The sequence below is a fragment of the Bactrocera dorsalis genome, chromosome 4, assembly GCF_023373825.1.
Source record: "Bactrocera dorsalis isolate Fly_Bdor chromosome 4, ASM2337382v1, whole genome shotgun sequence".
NCBI classification, from domain to species: Eukaryota; Metazoa; Arthropoda; class Insecta; order Diptera; family Tephritidae; genus Bactrocera; species Bactrocera dorsalis.
The window spans coordinates 14,222,036-14,245,782 of record NC_064306.1 but is presented as its reverse complement, the minus strand read 5'-3'; the positions used below and the strand labels follow the sequence as shown (position 1 = coordinate 14,245,782).

General features: G+C 40.3%; 1 protein-coding gene across 1 annotated transcript in view; it reads left to right on the top strand.

The window, feature by feature from the left end:
- LOC105222986 (mucin-16) overlaps nt 1-23,747 on the top strand; it is a 114,591-nt gene that overhangs the window by 72,051 nt on the left and 18,793 nt on the right. Inside the window, 2 exon segments of the mRNA XM_049454895.1 lie at nt 169-9,035; nt 9,038-18,273. Coding sequence (XP_049310852.1) covers nt 169-9,035; nt 9,038-18,273 — 18,103 coding nt within the window.

Genomic DNA, 23,747 nt, shown 5'->3' with positions numbered 1-23,747 from the left:
TAGAAATTCCTTAAATCTACTAAACTTTCTCTCTAAACTTTCATTTCCAATTTAAACAATTTTTTATGTGTTCATCAAAGCTGAGTTTCTCCTATCGCAGAGTGGCTACACATGCCTATTATACCGTTTTATAATATATAGAAATTTTCAAACACTTACCACTTGCAGGTATAAATATCTTGAACGTACGCGACCCACAAACAGGCTTCAGACATCAGCCAGCAGTCAAGATGACGACGAGGAGGATCAAGAGGATGAACAAAATGTAACGGTACAATTAAATGGGGCTGCAATAGATTCCACACAAAAATCAACACATACCACAACACGCATCTATGCGAATATAGGTCGTCGTACCACAACAACAACAGAGACTCCTATCACCACCCAAGAAACACCAACCAGATACAATTTATTAGAAAACACTTTTAGCAACAACGAAACACCTGAACCAATTTTACCAACTACTACTACCACTGTCACAACAGCAAATGACTCACCCGCCCTATCCATAACCATTAAAAATACTAATCCCCAATTCATACCCATTACCACGAAGCAAACCATTACCACCACATCCCAACCCATTATTTCCACAACAAATGCCGCCGCTACTACAACAACATCAAATGATATTGAACTAACCGATACCAAATCCACCATTACCACACTCCCACCAAACCTTGAGTCTGACTCAAAGGATGCCCTAGACCTTTCGCTAGATGTAAATTCCCTTATTGAAAAAACTACCTTAACTCCCAACGAAAGTCCGAAGGATATAGAGCTCGCTGAGACTACAACGGCAAGAACAACGAAAGCTACAACAACGACCGAAACACTGACAAGCACCGCTACTACAGCCACCTCAACTGACACTGACCAAACCCCCAACGGCGATGAGGTAACGAATTTAAGTAATAATCGCACAAAGACACAATATAAATTCATAACAAGAACACGAAATGTTACAAAAGCAACAACAACAACAACAAACACTGACATAGACACTGAAAATGAAAGCGAAAGCGAAAACAACAAAATTTTCAAAGAAACCAAAAAAACTAGTCTAAAATCGGGTAGTAGTAGTAGTACCGATGATAAGCTAAGTAGTAATATTAGAGGTAATACCTTTAAATACTCTGGTGGTAGAAGACAACAACAAACGAACGAGTTACTAACTCGTAAAAATCAAATACAAAATCAACAGCTAGATTCCACAACGGATTCCACAAACAGCATAACAACCACCGAATCAACACCCACTAACGAATTCCTGGGAACCATATCTAGCCCTAGACCTTTCGGTTATCCCAGGCGTCGTACGCGCCCGAATAATACCAATCCAACCAACAATGCTGATATACAAATTACTACTACCGAGAGTTCAGAAGATGAACAAAGCATAGTTAAGACGAGGTTAACGGCGACCAGTGCATCCAAAAATAAGGTGAGTTCCAATTCAGATGTGTTGCAAGTACAAAACGGATTGGAAACAAACGCTGATGAGGGCAGCACTACGCGCACCCTTACACAAACGAAATTGCACACACATACGCATGTAGTAGATGTAGTAGACGGTGTTAGTGGTATAAATACAAATAATAGTCTAAGGCATGTTGTAGATAGAAACCATAGCTTAAGTATAAACGATACACTTTCAGCACAAGAAAAGAGTGACAGTCGAGCGCATACCGCGTCCGCTGAGACGCTACAGAGCGAGCTCGAAAGCAAACGCGAACAATTAGCTAACACAGTGTTAGAAAACAAAAGTAGGGTTAGTGTAACGCAGCTGAACGCTTTGACGACAAATACCAAAGACGAGACGGTGAAGGCAAGTAAGTATCGCGGCAAAAGTTTGACAACCGAGACCGAGACAAGCTCGGCTCAAAATAGTCTTTCTGCAAGGACAGCTGACTCTACAAATTTCCGCAGTCGTGGCTTGAAGATGGTAAGCGAAGAAAAAGACGACCTAAAAAGCAACGACACAGGCAAAGAATCGGTCAGTAACGCCGAAAACGAAACAAATCACACAACTTCGACATACACAACAGTCACTGGAGATAACGGTGAAGAAAACACAACTTCGACTGTGACTATGCAAGCCAACGAAACCACCATTACCGACGAGGGTAACGGCATGGTAAAAATTCAAACAGTCTATACGACAATCACAAACTCTGACGAAGCTGGTACGAAACAGCATAAAATAAGCGCGGATGAACATTCAACGCTAAATAGTAATGAAAATGGTGTGAACAACAACAAAGCAGGCAAGACCTACGCCACTATCAGCAGGGGGCACATGCAAACACACGAATCAAAGCTAGATGAAAGCCACACTGCAACTAACGAGGATTTGGGTACTAAGAATACAACCACTTTCGAAACTTTGGACGATGGCAGCGTCGTACGTACAACAGTCTATACCACGAGAACGAAAGATAGCAGCGGTAAAATAATTACCACCACAGTTGAAGAGACAATTACCACGCGCACGAAAATCGAAAACTACGTGCCGAGTAGCGATGGAGAGAGCAGCGATCGCAAATATCAAACCATAACGCGTCGCACAGATCACACGCATGAGCCCACCACCGAGACAATACATTACAACACCATTGTGCGCGGTAGTGATGGCGTAAAGCTAAATGAGGACCAAACTTCGTCTTTCTACAGAAATCTCGAAGAAGTTGCCAAGCAAGCGGAACAGAGTCGCAGTCGCATATACCAGGGTATATCACGTGGTGGAAAAATCGCACAAACGACGCTCGAAAACGAGGCAACCAGTGGAGTGGTAGAAAGCGAGGACAGCAGGTGGGTCGGAAAAAGCGAAACACACACGATTGAACGCGGCTCAAGTAAGTATCATACAATAAATCGTGGGCATACGGAAAGTGGATTTGACGCAAGTACCGTCACGTCGAACCAGCGAGAAAACAGTCGTTTCACGGACAAAACAAGCAAGAATGCAAATGGTTACGTTAGCACAAATCTTTCAAAAGAAAAGGTATCAGGATTGCAAATAACTGAAGACAAAAATGAAAGCTCAACTTCAACTAAAAATAGCAGTGAGAAGAGTTCGAAGTTCACTGGCGCTTCCGTTGATAGTTCCTTGGAAGTAGAAAATACAGCCGCCGAGATCACTGATGAGGAAAATCGCGTAACTACGCCGCGCTTGGCAGAAACCACTACCGCAAGTTACACCACAACAACTGTTGATGTTAGCACATCGCTCCCGGAAATAGATGACACTACTATTATAACCGCGACAGAAGTTAATATACCTACTAGTTTTAAAGAACGCACGTCATCTCAGATTGCAGAGAAGAACACTACTCTATATATATCCAAAGTTCATAGCAGACCAACTACAACTGAAATACCAGTAACTACAGTAATTCCTGAAATTAAAGAGACTTCTAACTCAAGTTCCTCACTCGCTGAGCTTGCAACTCACAAGGAATCGTTCACACATCACAGAGGCATAACCTCATATTCCGCTGTAAAGTCCGAAGATGTGTCTAACGAGACCGCAAAAACAACTAGGGTTCGACCTACCATAACCAAAACTTCTGCTGATACTGATTCAACCGTTGAAAAGAACAACACCACACATCACAGAGTTGCAACTTCGGAAAATACAGAGATTAACTCCACTGAAGTAAGGCACATAGCCCGTAGCAGACCAAGAACAACACCTGTTCCACAAACTACTAAACAATCGGAAATTGAAGAAACCACAGTAGCAAAAACTGAAACAAGTCGCAAATATCGTAATAGACCAACTACAACCGCAGTTCCAGAGACTACCACCCGACCAGAAATTGAGAAAACAACAGTTACATCAACTGAAACAAATCGCAAATATCGTAACAGACCAACTACAACCGCAGTTCCAGAAACTACCACCCAACCAGAAATTGAGGAAACAACAGTTACATCAACTGAAACAAGTCGCAAATATGGTAACAGACCAACGACAACCGCAGTTCCAGAGACTACCACCCGACCAGAAATTGAGAAAGCAACAGTTACATCAACTGAAACAAGTCGCAAATACCGTAATAAACCAACTACAACCGTAGTACCAGAGACTACCACCCAACCAGAAATTGAGGAAACAACAGTTACATCAACTGAAACAAGTCGCAAATACCGTAATAAACCAACTACAACCGCAGTACCAGAAACTACCACCCACCCAAAAATTGAAGAAACAACAGTTACATCAACTGAAACAAGTCGCAAATATAGTAATAGACCAACTACAACCACAATTCCAGAAACTACCACCCACCAAGAAATGGAAGAAACCACAACAGTAACAACTGAACAGATTGTCAAAGCTCGTGGTAAATCAACTACAATCGCAGTTCCAGAGACTACCACCCACCAAGGAATGGAGGAAACCACGATAGCATCATCAACTACAACTGCTACTCCAGAAACCACTTCTCCAATGATAATTGAAGAGACCACAGAATCAGTATCCACTGAAGCCGTTACAAACTCGACGAAAACTGAACCCCAAGATAGCACTACTGTTATTGAAAGCACGTCTATTCCAGAAACAACAACATCGGTCTCTTCTGTTCCAGAGACAACCTTTTCCAGCCCTTTCGTCAACACCCGTCACAAAGTTTTTGCATATTCTGAGCAAAAGCACACGGCTGACACAAATTTCAAAGTACGTAGCAAAGCAACTACAACATCTCCTCCAGAAACTACACAAGAAATCATAACATCATCTGAAACCGCTGCAACTTCCAAACAGAGTATAGCGCGGCACAGAGTTAGCGGATCTACTAAATACACGGAGAATGATTCTACTGAAGCAATACACAAAGTTCGTGGCAGACCAATTACAACTCTTGCTCCAGAAACCACAGTAGCAAAATCTTCCGAAACGGATAGAAGAAACATTACACGACATAGAACCTTCGATAAAATAGAAGAGAATTCAACAGAAACTAAATTAAAAGTGCGCAGTAGACCGACTACAACTATTTCTCCGGAAACCACCATATCATCTTCAGAAACTGATACCAACGGTAATAGAAGAAACGGAATTCGACACAGAACAGGCACATCCTTCAATAAAACAGAAGAGAATTTAACAGAATCTAAATTCAGAGTACGTAGTAGACCAACTACAACAACCGCCAACTCGGAGACTGAGGAAACTACTTTGTCATCTTTGTCTGGAAGTAATACCGCTACAAATAAAAAAACATTTACACGTCAAAGAGTTGGCACAATCGCTGAAACTATAGAGGAAAGCTCTGTTGCGATAAAATCCAAAGTACGGGGCAAACCAACTACAACGGCGTCACCAGAAACTACTCTCATTCCAGAAGAAACTACCACATCCCCAGTAACTTATTCTACGATAAGTGCATCGACCACTCCTGCTACTCCAGCTACCACAAGTATACCAGAAATAATGGTAACTACTGTCACAGCTTCTGCAGAATCTTTGACGTTAGGTACAATTGACACAACATCGGAAATATCGAAAGCCGAAGGCAAACTCAGTACAACGGATTCGCCACCAACTACTTTAGCACCAGAAGTTAGTGAAACAAGTACTTTGCCCTCAACTGAGACAGTGACTGACCCTACAGAGGACATAAGCAATATAAAAGTTATTACTGAAGCATCAGCTACCACCGAATCTAGTACGTTTGTCATTTCACCAGAAACAACTACAACTGCAGTACCAACGAGTACATTAGCGTCAATACAGACTGCAACTCCTACTACTAGTGAAACGATCAGCGAAACTGAACAACCCACAACCGAAAATATAGGAAATAGAATTGCTCAAAAAAGCTTCAAAGGAACCAATCACTCTTTCAGTAGAGCTTCTTCAGTGAAAACAAAAGTTAGTACTCAAGAAAAGGAAGCGGCCACGGAAAATGTTGACACACAAGTACATGGAAGTAAAGGTCGTGCACAGACCACACGTGGTTATGTACTGAGAAATGGTGATCAGGTCTCCACATCGTTCATTGACACTACATCGAATCGTAAGACAACAAGTCATACTTATAGTGCTAATGAAAAATCATCAACTACCAGATATTCAAGCAGGAGAGATGAGGGTGAAGACGATGAAATCAAATCCACAACTGTAACACCACAACGACGCACCACTTATCGAGGTACATACCGGCCGCGCATGGACAAAGACGATTTATCGTCATTATTGGCGCTTGATGTGAATAAGCACCGACCTTACAACGAGAGCCAATATAATCTCGGTAAGCGTATATATTTGGATGGAATTTACAAAGGGGAAGAAAGTAGTGGATTATCAAGCGAACGAAATTCGTATCAAACGGTTGGCGCACAGTTAGGAAACACAAACATTGACGCACATGAGGGATCTACTAAAATTGGCGCTGACGCTGCTGCAACTCAAGATATATCAATAAGAACTAAGACCGTAAATAATAGAAATGGAACAAACTCTAATCATCGAAGAACTACTGTTATTAGAAGAAGAATAAGTGGCTCTCGAAATTCTACCAGAAATAATAATGAGATCGTGGCAGCTAAGTTGGCAGAAGGCTCTGCTGGAATTAAAACAGTTGAAGGTGTTGGAGAAGATGGAAGAATTAGTACTACGTTCAGTTCCACACAGAAGAAGACTGTGACAATATCACATAATGATGCAGAGAATGTGAATCAAAGTAATTCTGAGAATAAACACGCTGTTGTAAAGTCAACGAACTCAGAAAGTCTGGGTTCTACAACAGTAGGCGCTCTCGAAGGCAGTTCTAATGAGGAAGAGTCCACCTCAAGTAAGAGTAAGAAGTTAGAGGAAGAGGTTACTATTCTCGATAATAAAAATATAGCAAGTGATGCTGTCAAGAGTGATACGACAAATGCCGGAAACTCAGCAACATACAGTTCAAAAAGAATTGAGAGTACCTCAGCTGCAGGCGGTGAAGCCGATGCTGACATCAATACTTCAAATAACACAGCAAATTCAAGTCAACGTACTACGTTCGCCAATAAGACAAAATCCATCAGGATATCGGACAGTAACGCCGCATCATCTAACGGTATCGTAACTACTAATTCTAATGAGAGTTCGGCAACAAATTATAGACAACTTAGCTTATTCGCCAAAAACAGGAAGTTTTTGGAGACTGAAGCTAATGAAGCGTCTACTAATCACAATGTCGATCACGAGGACAATGCTGCGCATGTTTCCGAGACAACCACAACAAAGTTGAGTGGTCTCAACAAGGTTGGCACTCAAGGCACGGTTAGCGATGAGGGTGCAGTTGAAACGGATGAATCAAATGCTAAGGAGTTTTCGAGGAACCGTAGTTCATCCTTTAGATCAGGAAGCGGTCGCGGCAGATATAGCGGTCGCGCACAGTACTCTAATGACGGTAGTAGGAGAAATGTGAATCGGTTAAACGCTGCCGATAGATATTCATCAAAAACCGAATATAATGAAAGTGGCAGCACCAAAACTCAAACCACTTATACACAAACTTATAATAACGGTGACGATACGCAGAAAACCGTTAAACGTGTTCATACGAAAACCGTACAAAAAGCGGAGCCGGAATACGAGTACGTATACGAGGTCATAACTGAGAAAATCCCACCAAGCACACCGCGTCCAGTAACACGTAATCGTGGTGGCGTCCGCTTCCGCGACACCGATCTGTCATCCTTACTATCACTGGATTTTGCAGCCAAGTCGAAACGAAGACAAGAAGGCGAAAAGACAATCGTCAAAACTAGAAGAAAATTAATAAAAAAGCCAGCGACGGTAACTGAAAGTGAAAATGTTGAAGAATATGAGTACGAAGAGCAGCGCACAAATAGCCAAGCTACAACCAGACCAACACGCCCAACTCCAACTGAAGGCAGCACAATTGTACGTCGTACAAGACCCACAAGACCGCTGCGCACAACCACGTCAACAACCCAACGAACTGCAGATGCTGAAGAGGAAGACGTAGCACAATTGGTGACAACAACTGCATCACCAAAACCGACAGCCAAAAAAGGATTTGTATTTAAGAGACCAATCTCCAAACTGACTTCGAAAACTACAACAACTGAGGAACCGCCTGCCGAGGAACCCCTAACTACTACTACTGAGGCGGCTATACAAACAACAAGGAAAGGTTTTGCATTTAAAAGACCAATTTCAATAATAACAACCACCGAAGCTCCAGCTAAAATTACAACGGATACAAGTAGTGAAGCTACCGTAGCAACACCGCGACCAGCTTTACGTCGGAAACTCATAAAAATACAACGTCCTCTGAGTAAGACAAAAGTCGAAGAAGTCGTGAATGAGCAAGAAGTAGTAGTGAAGCAAGCTAAGGTCGTGACTAGTTCACAGGAGAGCTCAGCACCAACAACTACTACCAATAACACTACTGCTGAAGAATCCGTAACTATAACAACCTTCACAACTGAAGAAACACCCAAACCTTTCTCTTCTACCTCAACTGAGGAAGCTACCAAAATTACAACCACAACGCACGCTGTCGAGACTTCCGACGATTCTTTGAATGTACTCAAGAAGCAGTTCTCTAACGCAATTACCAACCTCCGTACTAATGCCGATGAAACTGTTAACTCCAAAGGTCATACCACCGTTTTAACCAAAACCACGACCACCACAAACACAGTTGATGGTGGAACTGAAACCATTACCAAAACTGAAAAAGAGATTACCGAACACAACTCCGTGTCTGATTTAAATAATGAATTGAACGAAGCTGGTGAAGATGCTTCGCTCTCATTGCCTATATATCATCGCAGAAAATACTATCAGTACTATAAAGACTCGCCAGTAATTTACATAGGGAAGCCGCAACCACCAACATCAGCAGAAACCAGCAGTGTCGACATTAAAAAACAAATACACGAAGTATTCAATATAAGTAACGACGGTAATACATCGTTGGGTTCTGGAGAGCTGGACAACAATAGCGCAGACGTGGCAGTTGCCACGGCAGACAATAATAATACAGATCATTTTTTATTGAAAACCCCCGGGTCAAAGTAGATGGGCACCTGGGGGCAAAATCAATCGGTACAAAATTTACAACATCTGGAGAAGAAATAATTGATGACCAAAACGCAAAAGCCGAATTAGAACAGTTATTTGCATCGATGCAAACGACAGCAAACATAGCGGCTAAGGAATACCTAACTGACACGAAGGACAATAATCGTGTTGGCAAAACTTTTAGAGAACAAATCTCCACAATCACACAACTTTCGGCCCTTAAACCCGACTTAGATTCTGCCCTAACTAATCCCACTACAGAAACAACAATAGACAAAGAAATACCCACCATAAAAATAACTCTGCTACCACAAGATAAGCAACAACGGAACGAAGATGCGCGCGCTTTACGCAATTACGTAACATTAAATCGTCTGCGTACTACAACAGAAGCATCTCCGGCTGAAGAAACCACCATTGCAAGTAAATATATCAAACCGAAACGTGTATACGGCACGCTCAATCGAAACAGAACTGAGCAATCGACAAACAACTTAATAAATGAAGAAATCAAAGATCAATCAGCAATTAGCAAGGAAGACATAGGGAGCACTTCCGGTCGACGCACCTTCAATCAATTTAGTAAACCCTCAACACGTCTTACAGCGAAGAGACCATTTTCCGATAATTTGAATGATCAAACCGCTACTAACTTAAGTGCTTCGGGGACTGATGTAGCAAATGATTCCATTGAGGGTACAACACGACGCTCTTTAATTACAATTAAACGACCGAAGTTTGGAACTACAACTGTTAAGACTTTAGAAGAAACAGATGAAAGTAATTATAGCGATGATGTGATCTCCACAACCACAGATTCTCTGATAAAAACGACACGACGACCCCTAAATGCTCTACCCAATTCGAGATTTAGAACGACGACTGCTAAAAGTACAGACGTAGTTGTTGACAATGAAGAAAGTAACAGCGTGGAGCAAACAACTTCGTCGATAAGTAGCACAAAAAGCGATTCTCTAGATAAAACTACGCGACAACGTTTAAATAGTGTAAATAGTTCCAAATTACGATCTGCAACTGTTAAAGCCACGGAAGTAGAAGACGTGGATGAGGAAGCACAATCTTCAATTGAAAATACGACGATTGAACCACAAGAAAAAACTACTAGACGACCTCTAAATAGTATTAACAGTTCCAAATTTAGAACTACAACTATTAAAACTATAAAGAGTGAGAACGAGGATGAGGAATTGGATGAGACAAACATTTCTTTGCAGGAAAAGTCTACTCTACGACCTCTAAATATTATCAATGGTTCCAAGTTTAGAACCACAACTGCTAAAATTACAGTTGAGGATAATGATAGTGAGGAAAGTCAGGAGGTGCCATATGCTGCGATTGAAAGTACAACTAATGAACTTCTGGAGCAAACAACCCAGCGTCCTCTAAGGCCTTTAAATAGTATTAACAGTTCCAATTTTAGAACTACAACTGTTAAAATTGGCGTAGAAGATAATGATGTTGAGGAAAATGACAATGTGGATGAGACAACAAAAACAATTGAAAACACTACAAATGAATCTCTACGAAAAACAACTCGACGACCTCTAAATAGTATTAACAGCTTAAGGTTTAGAACGACTACATTTAAAACTGCGGAAGAAGTTGATGATATTGAAGGAAGTAATAGCGCGAAGGAGACAGATGCTTCAATTGAAGTCACCACTAGCGCACCTCTAACAAAAACTACACGTCGCACCTTAAATATTATCAATGCCTCAAGATTTAGAACAACAACTGTCAAAACTATCGACGCAGATACTGAGAGTGAAGAAAGTAATGTTGACGATGAGAAAACAGCTTCAACAAGGGCACCGCAGCCAAACACAACTCGACGACCACTAAATTTTATTAACAGTTCCCGATTTAGAACCACAACGGTAAAGTCAAAAGGTAGTATTGAAGGGGAAAGTACTGATGCGAACACTCTGGAGAGTTCGATAGATACCACCACAACCAACCCGCTGGAAACAACAACTCGACGGTCATACAACAGCATTAATAGGCTGAAACTCAGAACCACAACCGCTGGGAGTGTGGATGAACAGGACGGAGACAGTGCAGAAAAGTTCGTTAAAGAGGAAACCGTCACCACCACACGTCGTCCTTTGAATGCCTTAAACAGGTTTAAAACTACAACAGAATCCGCTATAAAAGATCAAAATAGTGCTGAGGACTATATACAGGAAGTAACTTTAACAAAAGGCACAACGCGACGACCATACACAGCTGTGAACAGGTTAACAATAAAAACTGCGACACGGGACGAGGAAAGCTCAAGCGAGCAAATCGCCGAGAATGAAGCCAACACAACAACTGTTGCTACACCTAATACAACCAAGAGTAAAACGCGTATATATGCGGTGTTGAATCGTAAGACTCTTGTCACCAAACCAGCAGTGGTTATATCGGACGCAGTAGATACGACGAGCTTCGAAAGTTCAACTGAAAACGAATACAAACGGAATTATACAACTTTGAATGCAGTTAGCAATAAAGACACATCCAGTAGCGTTGCCAATTCAACGAATATTGGTCAGGAAGAGAAAGTGGAAGACGAAGAAAATTTGCGGATCATAGAAGGTACAACCAAACGTACATATTTAACTTTAAATCGCATTAGCACAACCACTGAAAGTTCAGAAGAGGTGACGGCGAAGGATAATGAAGCAATTGCAAGTACGGAAGAGAACTCCAACACAATATTTGAAAGAAATGAGTCGAAGCAGTCTGAAGAGAACACAACTGAAACTGTAACCGTTAGCAACTACAACAGCACCGATAGCAACGTAGAAAACATTAACACAACTACAATAGATAATGAGGATGATAACAAAGCAACGCGTCGTCCAGTTCTGATAAGAAAGCGTATTTACGTAACAACTACTACAAGTGCGCCAAGTGATGAAACCACCACTGAAAAAAGCATCGATACTACTACGGAAAGCATCGGTAGACGAACTGTAAATCTTAGAAAACGTATACAGAGCACCACAACGCAAGCACCAACCACGGAGGCTGCTGTTGAAGAAACGAACAATACGACTAGCACTACGCTTAAAGCTACACGTATTCCTCTGCTCATACGTAAACGATTGAATGCAACGAGCTCAACCGCCACAGAAGCGCCGAACCTCGTCGATGAAACGTCTACGAGTGTCGAAACTATAACGCGTCGTCCATTTGCAGGTTTTAACCGACAGCGTTTAAGCACTACAACGCAGTTGCCAGCAGAGTCACTTACAAATGTAGACGACACGGAATCGGCAAAAACAGAATCAGAATCAAGCGGTACAAAGAAAATTGCATTTGGACAGACAAATCGACATCGTGCGCTCTTGCTGCCGACAACTGAAACGTCAACGGCTACCATAGAGGTCATTGATACTGATTCAACAACGCGTCGCACTTTCGGCATTAATCGTGCGAAAACGACCACAGTGACACCTGCCAAAAACGCAGAAAATTTGACCACCAAACGCACTTTTAATGTTTTTGCGCAAAAGACACGGCCAACTACAACAAAACGACCTCTACTACCAAGCATCAATCGAAGTCTCTACCAAAGGACTGAAGAAGTACAAGATGTGGATGATAACGAATACAGCGATGACTATGAAGAGCCGCCAAGACCAAGCAAACCGGAATACCAGCGACCACAGTTCTTCACAAGCGAACGCACACGACTGCAAGCTGTCACGCGCCGTCCATATAAGCCATCAAGCGTCGCAGATAAAGAATATTACGATGAATATGAGGACAGTGATGATGAGTATGATGAAAACTCAGACGAAAAGAGTGAACTGAATCGCGCGGCATTTGGCCGCTTGCCAACCAAACCACCTACGACCGAACTACAGAATAGCCTGCAAAACTTGAGAGACCGCGTCAAGTTAAGTCAAACACGTGACGAAAATAACGAAGGCGTCGTAAACTCAAGACTGCAACTGCTTGCAGCCAATAGGGCCAAGACCACTGCGAGACCAACCAGTACCGATACTGACAAAAAAGACGAACATATTGATGACGGAGACACAAGCGCTGAGCACGACAGCAACGCACTTAATGTAAAAAATAGCATAGTTAGTTTTTTCGCAAGTCGTAATAATACTAACCGTACCAGCACTGTAGCTAACACTTTAAGTGGAACTAAAATTAATTTAAGTCTCAAGTCTAACAGCACACGAATAACCGATGATGAGAGTAGTCATGTAGTTAAAGAAGCAGAACGTGAGGCTGATAAGCAGTTTGATAATGTTGATTATAATGATGTTGATAATGATGATGATGTTGTAGTACCAAGCACTAATGATAAGGGTAATGAAGTTAATTCTAAACGACGTTTTCAGAAATATCAATTCAACCGCGCAAGATTCACAACAACAACGACTACGACTACTTTAGCGCCAACAACAACAACGTCGGCGACGCGTGCCGCTACTAACCAATTTACGCCCAAACAATTATACCAGTCGAACAGAAATAGAACAGCAACAAGAACAAATCAGGTAAATGCGTTAGTAGATGATAAAGGTGATGATGATGATGATGATGAAGAAGATGAGGATTATAGCGAAAGTGAAGTAAATGAAGACAGCACAATCACAACCACCGAAAGCACGTTAACCACTAGTCCAGCTCCCACACTGAGACGTATACGGGTGTTAAAGTATCGCCGCCCAGTTGGCGGCAATAGTAATGCTACCTTAATTAGTTCTAGCGTTAATGATAATAGTAATTCTACAATTTCTAGTGTTACTAATACTACCAACACTGTTAGTGAAAGTTTAGACACACCTGTTTCGTCCGAACAGCAAGTAGAACGTACTAGATTAGCACCCTTTAATACCACAGACCCTCATACACAAGAAACCCAAAGTGAAAGTCCTGTAAATACAGAACAAGTGCCAACGAAACGTTTCCGCAAGGTTATACGCAAGTTAATACGACCGTTGAATCGTACAACCGAAGCAACGCTGTCGAAAGAAACTAAGGTAGACAATGAGCTCACAACCGAAACAACTCTTACAGGTGCGCCACGTATCAATGGTACACGTTACGGCTTTGGACGTGGAAACAGCTTCCGCGCACAAACCCTTAACGCAACGGGTGTACGTGAGAATGACACCATTACCGAGGATAGCAAGCTCAATAAAGCGCGCACGAACTTATTTGGCAAAGTCAATCGTACGCGCTTCGGTAGCGACGTGAATTCGGGCAGTACTGAAAAACAATATGAAACTGATGAAGAGGATAGTGAAACCGATACCGAAATCGAAACGGAAACAGATACTGAAGCTGTTACCGCGCCTGCGACAACCCAAAAGCCACGCGCTGCCTTCATACGGCCGAAATCTAAGGATACCACGACCGTTGCAAGTGGTTTTACCCTGGCGACGCGACGTCCGTTTGTGTTTTCGCGCGCGAGTAGCACAACGAAAGCGGCTGCTGAAAATGGAGAAGATGACGAGGAAGATGGAAATGAAGACGAAAATGAAGAAGATGCTGAGGAAGAAGAAGATTATGATGAAAATGAAGAAGGTATGTCAACACCAGCATTGGAGCAAGAGAAAGAAATAGAGAACAAACAAAGTAATGTAACCGTTGTCTCTGAATCTACCGAAAATATCGGTGCTGAGCAAACACTGTCACCTCGACCAATTGTAGCAACCACGCGTTTGAAAAAACTACTGCCAGGTGTCGATACTACAACTGCAATCGCCACAAATGAACTCGAAGAGAGCACGGATACAGACAGCAACACCAATGAGACGCCAATAAAAAATACACTACTCATAACTAGACGTCCTTTCGGTTTACTTGCACGTACTAAAGCCACACAAAATGAAACTGAAACGGAGATTAATACTGAGGAACAGGATACAGCCGATATAGTAACCACTACTTTACCGAGACGTCCCTACAGCATAGAGTCACGCTTGAAAGTATCACAAAATGAAAGCGAAAGCCATGATGAAGAACAAAATAATGCTGAAGTAACTACCGCCATACCTAGACGTATATTTGGACTTGGCGCACAGACGAAGTTAAAACTAAATGAAACTGAAAATGGTACCCAAGAAGAAGAACATGAAGAAGTCACAACGAAGAGTACGCCACTGGTTCGTCCAACATTCCGTAGAAAACTAGTCGCCAGACGTCCATATGTGCCACCAAAGGTATCCGGTATTACGATCTCAACTACAGTGCCAACCACACCAAAGCCGAAACGCAAATTTGTGCGCCGTAAATTCGGACGTTTCCATCCTTTCAATGCCGTTAACCGTAACACAGGTGAAGGCTTTGTGCGTACAGATCCACGCGGTCAGTTGCTGCCGGAAACCAAACGTTTCCGCATACAGGATGGCAAGCGAGTGCCTATACCGGATAGTGAAACTTTAGCTGAAGATGAGGAATACGAAGAATATGAAGATGAAAATGATGAAGATGAGGATGAGGAAGAAACGACCACGAATGATGAACAAAACAAACCACAAACTCCGGTACCGATCGTACGTCCGGTTACACGTCCAACTGGCCTGTTCAATAAACCACCAACTACATTGTTAAATTCCTTCAGAGAAAAGGCAGCAGAAACTGAAACGGACACTGAAGAAAACGTGGCTAGCGAAAATGAGGAGGAAGAAGAAGACGAGGAGGAGGACGAAGATGAAGAAAATGTCGATGCGTCAGGCGATGATACACAACAAGCATCACCCAAATTTAATACACCTACATACCGTCCTAAAGACAACCGGGTACCACCCGGTGCACGTCCCGCACTACCCTCTACCTCTACACCTACTTCAGGTAATGTGCCTTTTAACGGCAGAGCCCGCCAGCCACCATCCTCAGCTGAACGCACCAATGGTAATCGTTTCGGTACCTCAGCACTTGGCAACACGCGTGTCACAAACAGACCGCGTGTTGTGAATAGGCCACAAGGTGTCGTGCCACCAAGTCTGCCACTCAAACCGATTGCCACCACTTTTGAGCGCACCACACCGGTGGTACCGACAAAGCCGGCACCATTCATACCAACCAACACACGTTCCTATGAACGGAAATACACAGCCACCTCCACAGAGACACCGGAAACCGTTAGCGATAATTCACTTATTGAAGATTTAAATATCGAAGCACTAAATGCACGCAACAAAAAGATATTTGATATCAATAGCAAAAAACACACTACCCTAAAACCGAAAATAGCCATTCCAGGCGCCAAACAAACACCAACAGATCAACAACAAGATACACAAGATCCCTTCAAACAAAACACAGAAACAGAAAACGATGATGAATACACAGCAGATGTGGGCGGTGGTGAACAGGGTTACATAACCACAACACCACGCACATCCGCCGCAAGCGACACGAACACTGATTATTATATCAATGCTAATGAAATCTCTTCACAGGACAATGGGTCAGTTGGTGAGCGTACTATATTTACGACACCGCAAACACCGACCACGACTCTACTGCACGTATTCACGCAGACCGATGACGAGCAGACTAATCGGCCGCCAACCGACAGCGTAAACACAATTGGGCGATTGGTACCAGAGAGGGCGCGTCCCAAGCACAAAGTGGTAGAGATCAATCGTATTGTTGAGATCACCTCAAAGGCCGAAAAGCTGCGACGCAAATCGAAATCAAATCAAGAATTCCTCAAACCGATCGAGGAGTCCCAACTACAGGTCGAGTCTTTGCCACATTTAGAGCAGCTGGGAGAAATCAGCGTAGTGAAATTTGTGCATTTGGTCGATGGTAGCGATATCTCCGTTGATGGACACAGCACTGTTACCGATTACACTCCTACAGAGCCGACTGCATCAGCGCCTGTAAGGAATTCATTGCCCGAAGGCGTGCCTTACTTTGTGCCACAGTATACCTATTCTACGGAGAGTGCACAAGTACGCACTACTTTGGAACAACGTAACGGTAAAGCATTGATACCCGAAGTTATACGCAGTGCGGTGGAGTCCTCGACCATCTCCTTGGAAGGCTTATTCGAAGGTGGACGGCAAGGTAAAGAACTCAATTCTGTAAATAATGTGTACTACATATTCGGTACAGACGAAACAACCACAACTAGTACCGTTAACATAAACGAAAACGCAAACGTGAACGTGAACGAAACACAAAACATAGAAATTACAACACCAAGTACAAGCACGAGCTCAAGTTTTGCTTTACCGACAGCCACGACATTATCAACGACAGAAACATCCACCACCACCACCACAACTGCAAGCGCTTTGCCCCTAATCCCGCATAGCGATAGTGTAAATAACATTCCTAACGAAGTCTCCACAAATTTAGAATCCACAACGATTGTAGGTAATACCGTAGCTGAAGAAGAGAACACAACAAAAATGCCGTTGATAGCCAACACAAGCACAATTGAAGCAACTTTCAGCCAATACAATGCTAATTTAGCTGAAGTTAACAGTAATCTCGTGGAAACGACTACATCTACAGCGGTAGCCACCGAAGATACGGCTAGCACCGATACTGCGGTGAAATCAAGCACATACGTAAGACCCGTTGTACCACTACCACTCTTACGTCCCGAATCCAATGAGTCCTCCCCCCTAGTCATAACCATAGCCAACCTCGACAAAGTCATACTCAGTAAAGTAGATCGCACAGTCTCAGCCGAAAATAAGGCGGCCTCCACCATCACTGACCAAACCCAATTAACCGAACCCAAACCCGCTGACTCGAATGCAGAATACTCCAGTCGTTTTGCCTCTATCATTCAGGCACCCACCAACCTCATACACGACACAAACGCCAAAGCCCAACTCGCAAGCGCGAATGTGTCTAAAACCGTAGCTTCCAGTGTTGGTAATAGTAGTGACAGTGATAGCGCTGCAGGTTCTAGTGTTAGTACGAATGCTACGAGTAGCTTAAGTAGTGGCAGCATAGTTAAAGAAGTGATAAGCTTTAGCACCGAGACGCATGTGGTGCGTAAAAAGAAATCGCGTAAAAATAGGGCGCGTAAATCGCAGAAATCCGGTAAACCCAGGCCCACCACAGTGGCGCCAGCTGACGCGCCTGTCGTAACAGTAACCCCAAATGTTGTCAGCAATGATGAGGGTTACCAAACTAGCAGCACAAGCGCAAGCGTTACAGAGTTGCCAACAACAACGTCAGCGCCGATAACGACGCCGCGAGTGCGCGTCATACATTTCGATTGAGAACGTTTAGCGCTTTAGTTTAGCTAATTTTAAGTGGAAGCTTTTGCAGTTAAAGTGCAAAGCGCTTATATTATTACATTGAGCTACGTGAGTTGGTGTACACATTTATATGACTGTATACTGTAGTAAAGAATAAAGGGTGCAGCGCGTAGGTTTGTTTATTTATATTATTATTACTATTATTATTATCAATTTTTTCACATAAAATACTCGTAGTAGCTTATAAATTTCTAGTCTTACCATTATTTTGTGCGTCTTTTAAGCTGACGATTTTTAATATATTTTGTTATTCTACTTAAATGCAAATAAATATGTGAAAAAGTGAAATAATTGCAAAATAATTATTTGCGTTCGCTTCTTAACAAACATAATTAAGTATTCTTTCAAGCAACCCACTAAATTTATGCTCTCTTTTGACGAGAAGGATCATGCTCACTGTCACTCTCTTCAAATGTTTCATTTTTCATATACCCAAGGCGTGTGGCTCTAAAATGTACATAAACAACTTCGTAAATATATACTTATAGTGTCAGCACATTAGTCAAGCTTTGAGCGCTTATTAAGAGCGCATTATAAGAGAGTTGGTTTCTATACACAAGCAGCTGTCAAAGTCCAAACTTTGGATAATTTGAGTTATCACTTTTATAAAATAAGTATGTATTCTCCAAATTACCGAAATATTTTCGCAAAACATGAACGGTATTTTCTCCATCGAAGATCTCGACAACAACGTAATAAAGAGTTAACTCAAAAATACTTAATTTCAAGCTTCGCGTTTAACGAAACTATCGAACCTTAATAGACATTTCGTTTCAATTAATTTATTTTGTCAATATATTCAACAGAGTTTCTATTCACTCATATAATCCTATCTACAAAACTTCTCTTTCTACCAACTCCAATGTATAAATATTTTAGACCATGCTTCTCTATTACATCTAATAAATACAGCGCTCTCTTTAACAGCATTTGATCAAATGTTCTCTGATTTACCGAACAAATAAGAACCTGTCTTCAAAGCTTTTCATGCAAATTCTCTCTACTGTGCAGGAACTCTTTGCAGCTTTTATGATATACTTATGTTCTATCTAACAGATAAATCAATCTCTTCTCAAAGCTATATAAAAAAATGATCTCTAAACTGAAATTCCACATCTAAAATCTCTAGATTTTTAATTAAATATTTTGAAACCGCTTTCCATGCTAGAAATTAGCCTTGATCATAATATGCTGGAAGCTCTAGAAGTCATTTTGTAATTACAAAAATTATTAAAATTTTTTAAACCGCTTTCTATACTTGAAATTCGCCTTGAGCATAATGTGCTGAAAGATTTAAAAGTCTTTTCTGAAATTACAAAAATTATTAAAACTTCTCTGCATTGGGTATAAAAAGTTCGGTTTTATTCGAGCTTAGTTTTCTATATCTATCAATCTGTCAGAATCAATGTATTTCCCTTAACTATATACTCGTACATACTTAAAAAACTATGTAGGTTTTTGTCTAGACTAGTTTAGAGCTTTTTCTTAACGTTTACTCTTTACTTAACTACGTAGTTACAGTAAAATTTTTTAATTCGCTGAGGAATCGTTAGCTTTTCTATGTTTTTTTTTTCATATAAATGCATACATACATTTAAGAACAAGCATATGTCCGCTGTCATTTTAAAAGTTCAGCTTGTATGAAGGTAACTTGCTTGCTATGCTGCTGCTTTTCGCTACATATTCATAAGCTTTTTTGCATAAATAAATACAAAAATCAAAACAAAAGCAAGAAAATCATATATAAAAATTGAGTCATGACAGTAAAAATTTGCTTCCAAACATATAAATACACTTACATATTTAAAAATGTTTTTATAAACGCAAAAATATGCAATAAATATGTAAATGTGCCTCAAATCTGTTGGTCATATTCGCTAAAAGCACAGAAACGGCGTTAATACCTTAAAAAAAGAAAACGTTTATTGGTTCAGTTAAGTTTCGTTTATTTTTCCAACATATGTTTATTTCTATTTTAAACTTTTATACCCTCTACACCTTTATTGCTACACTTTTGTACACTTATACTTTTGTATTTATATATTTTAATATTTTCAAAATATTTACAAAATACTTATCGAAAATCTTATATGTATTTAAACTAAAGAAAGTACATAAGTCACAAGTATAATTAGTTGTATAATATTTATGTATATTTTTATAAAAATGACATTGTAAGTACTCAATAAAAAACAAAACAAAAATGCACAAATACTTTGTAAAAATACAAATTTTAATTATTGTATATAAACAATTACATATACGTTTCTTATATAGTAGCACACGATAACTACGCAACACACTTTTATGTATGAACTTTTTTAAACATATTTTATTTGTTACTTTTTAAATTTAAAGCTGTATAAATTTACGTTAATAATGTCCTTACTCCCAAATTAATCACTTACCTACAGCAAGTAGACAACCGTAGACTAACAGTAATTACTTGAAGCACATAAATGAGGCGTCCGAAACTAGAGACTCTTATGTACTTATACACATACTATACGAGTATACTTATATAATTTATACTTTACAATCCAATTATCAGTAAAACTGATCACTGTAAGCAGAAATTTTCAATTAAGACTTTGTGCGGCTCTCTTTCTTAAATAATGGTTTTTAGGAAATTCGAGCAAGCGATCTAAGAAAATTTTTGAAAATTATTTTTAACATATTTTCTATAATTCATATTTAAAAAAATTTAATATCAGTGATTTTTACTAATTTTTAATTGATATTTAATTTTTTATTGAGTTAAAAAAATATGAAAAAAATAATATTCATAGAAATTAAATTCTCAACTTTTAAAGTCAAAGTATTAACCAAAAAATAATTAATAATGCCTAAATTGTCAAATTATTTGAGCAGTGAATTATTTTTGAAGAGTGTATTTACGCTGTGCTCTCACTCCCTCGTTTCCGCTGAGCTGCTAAGCGGCGAAGTGCAAACTAAGGGGTCATACATTTCGAGGTTCGCCACTTTCTTTAAGAAAAAAACACAGATACTTCAATTTTAATAGGGAATGCTTATTATCATTCGAAAGAACATTCTTGAAGATTTTCTCTTTCAAATGTTCGACTGGTAACCGGCGAATGACAGGCTTGATGATTTGCACCAAAGCCTGAATCGGTATAGTCTTTAGATTTCACATATTCCCACAGGAAAAAGTCTAACTGTGTGATATCACAGGATCTTGATGGCCAATTGACCCAGCCAAAACGTGAAATTATCTTCTCACCGCAGTGTTCTCTCAATAAATACATACAAGATTGATGCGATGTGTGAGAAATGGTGCCTTCTTGTTGAAACCAAATGTCGCCGACATCACGAGCTTCAGTTTCAGGCATCAAATAGTCGGTTACAATGGTGTGATAACGAGCGCCATTAACGGTTACGTTCTCACCGGCATAATTTTGAAGAAATATAGTCCGATGATTCCACCGACCCATAAACCATACCAAACCTTTCTTTTTTTCTGAACGAAATGGCGTAAAGGATGCTTTTCGTCCCAAATGCGACATTTTTGCTTTTTTACAAACCCATTAAGCCAGAAATGAGCCTCATCGCTGATCAGAATTTGGCTCGAAAACGTCTGATTTTCTTGGAACTTTTCAAGAACCCATTGAGCCCAGCGATGTCACTTGGGAAGGCCGATAGCCTTCAGTTCTTGCACAAGCTGTATTTTGCACGACTTAAAATGCGCCAAGTCGTTCCATACGTTAGTCCAAGTTGCTGCGAGCGGTGCCGAATCGACTATTCACGGTCTTCGTGTACACTTTCAGCTACTCGAAAGACAAGTCGCGTCATAAAAAATAATACTTCTGTCCAACCTTCTTGAATATTCTAGTTCGAATTATGAAGCAGCCTAGAATTTTCCATCTGTGCCTCTTTATATATCCATGATGAAAGTTAAAGTCTCTTTCTCAAAGCGAAAAATAATCCTGTCTTTTGGGTGTCATCTCCACTATCTCCACTCAATAGTAAAGATATATAAATCTGTTATCAGGAAGAGTTCTATAAAACTTAACAATAACTTTTATTTTTAAATATCCGCATTCTCTTTAACTGCTTTTCATTTTATTTAGAGACATAGTGAAAATGTTGCTTGCAAAAGTAAAATCCACACTTACACCAACGACGTTTTTTGCTTAACAGTTGAACCGAATTTGGTTCCTAGTTCTTGAGTAAAACTAAAACCGCTTGCCATTTCATCATTACTCGATTAGTTACTCGACCAGTTACTTTATCGGTTCGTCACTCCACTCTATTGTTTTGTAATTTCTTTGTGCTATTAAAGCACTCATAGACTAGACTTAGACTTAGTGACTCACCTAACAAATTATTTGAATACGAAATCTATAAGACTTTTGATTTTACCTCGGTCTGTATTTGAACCAATAAAGTTGAATAGGTCGATAAATTCAACTCAGCGTTAGTCATTGTTATAGTTTAGTATTTTATAGTTATTATTCCAGTACAATGGGTTATTTTTGCCACACATACTTTCCTGCGTAACTCAATTGTCGGAACCACCAATATCTGACCACTATATACTTATGCTATAGCTACCATACAAACTGAAAGGTTCGAACCATGTTATTGTATGTAAAGCTTTTTTATTTGACAAGATATCGAGTCAGTATCCCCATGCAACGTAAGTCACACACAAATTAGAAGAGCTAACCAATAAATACGAAACATTTGAAACCGAAAACCAAAATATCACAAGAGTGTCACTTTAGTTTGAAATGTATGAAATCGCTCCTCGGCAAATCTCGTTGTACAGAGGCAACAAAATGAACTTTTACGATGATTTTTACATTGAACAACAACTATTTTATTAATGTACATACATACATATGTATGTACATACAAAGTTTCTCAAACAGTCAAGTCACGCATCGAAAATTTAGCATACCGCTTGACAGGTGCTCGTAATAACAACAAAGTGTCTCGCGAACGAGCTCTTCGTCAAGCAACACTTGTTGCCAGCAGACATCCGTGAGCAACAAATAAAAGCACCGCAATCTTATGTTTGTTGCTGCTTTATGTTGATCTCATCCTAATTGACTTAAAACTGCGCTGTTCAAAAATATGTTTGAGATATTTTTTTAGTTTAATTATTTTTTTGTTGTTTTATACCAATTCGCACCCTTTGATGTAGCCAATTCAACAAAAAAAAGTTTATTTCAAACTTCGCTGGCGTAATCAAATATTCTGTAGTCGCTTCAAAGCGATTATATCACAGAAACGAAAATTAACAGAAAAAACAGTAAATTCAGGTAAAATCCGGCTGTTGAAATTTACACTGACGTGTGCTGCATATAAAGTGAACACACTTGCTTAACTGCATATTTGTGCATTCATGTATTAACATGCGCTTTGCATGAACAGAATTGCTTATTGAAGTGCAGCAGTTTGGATGA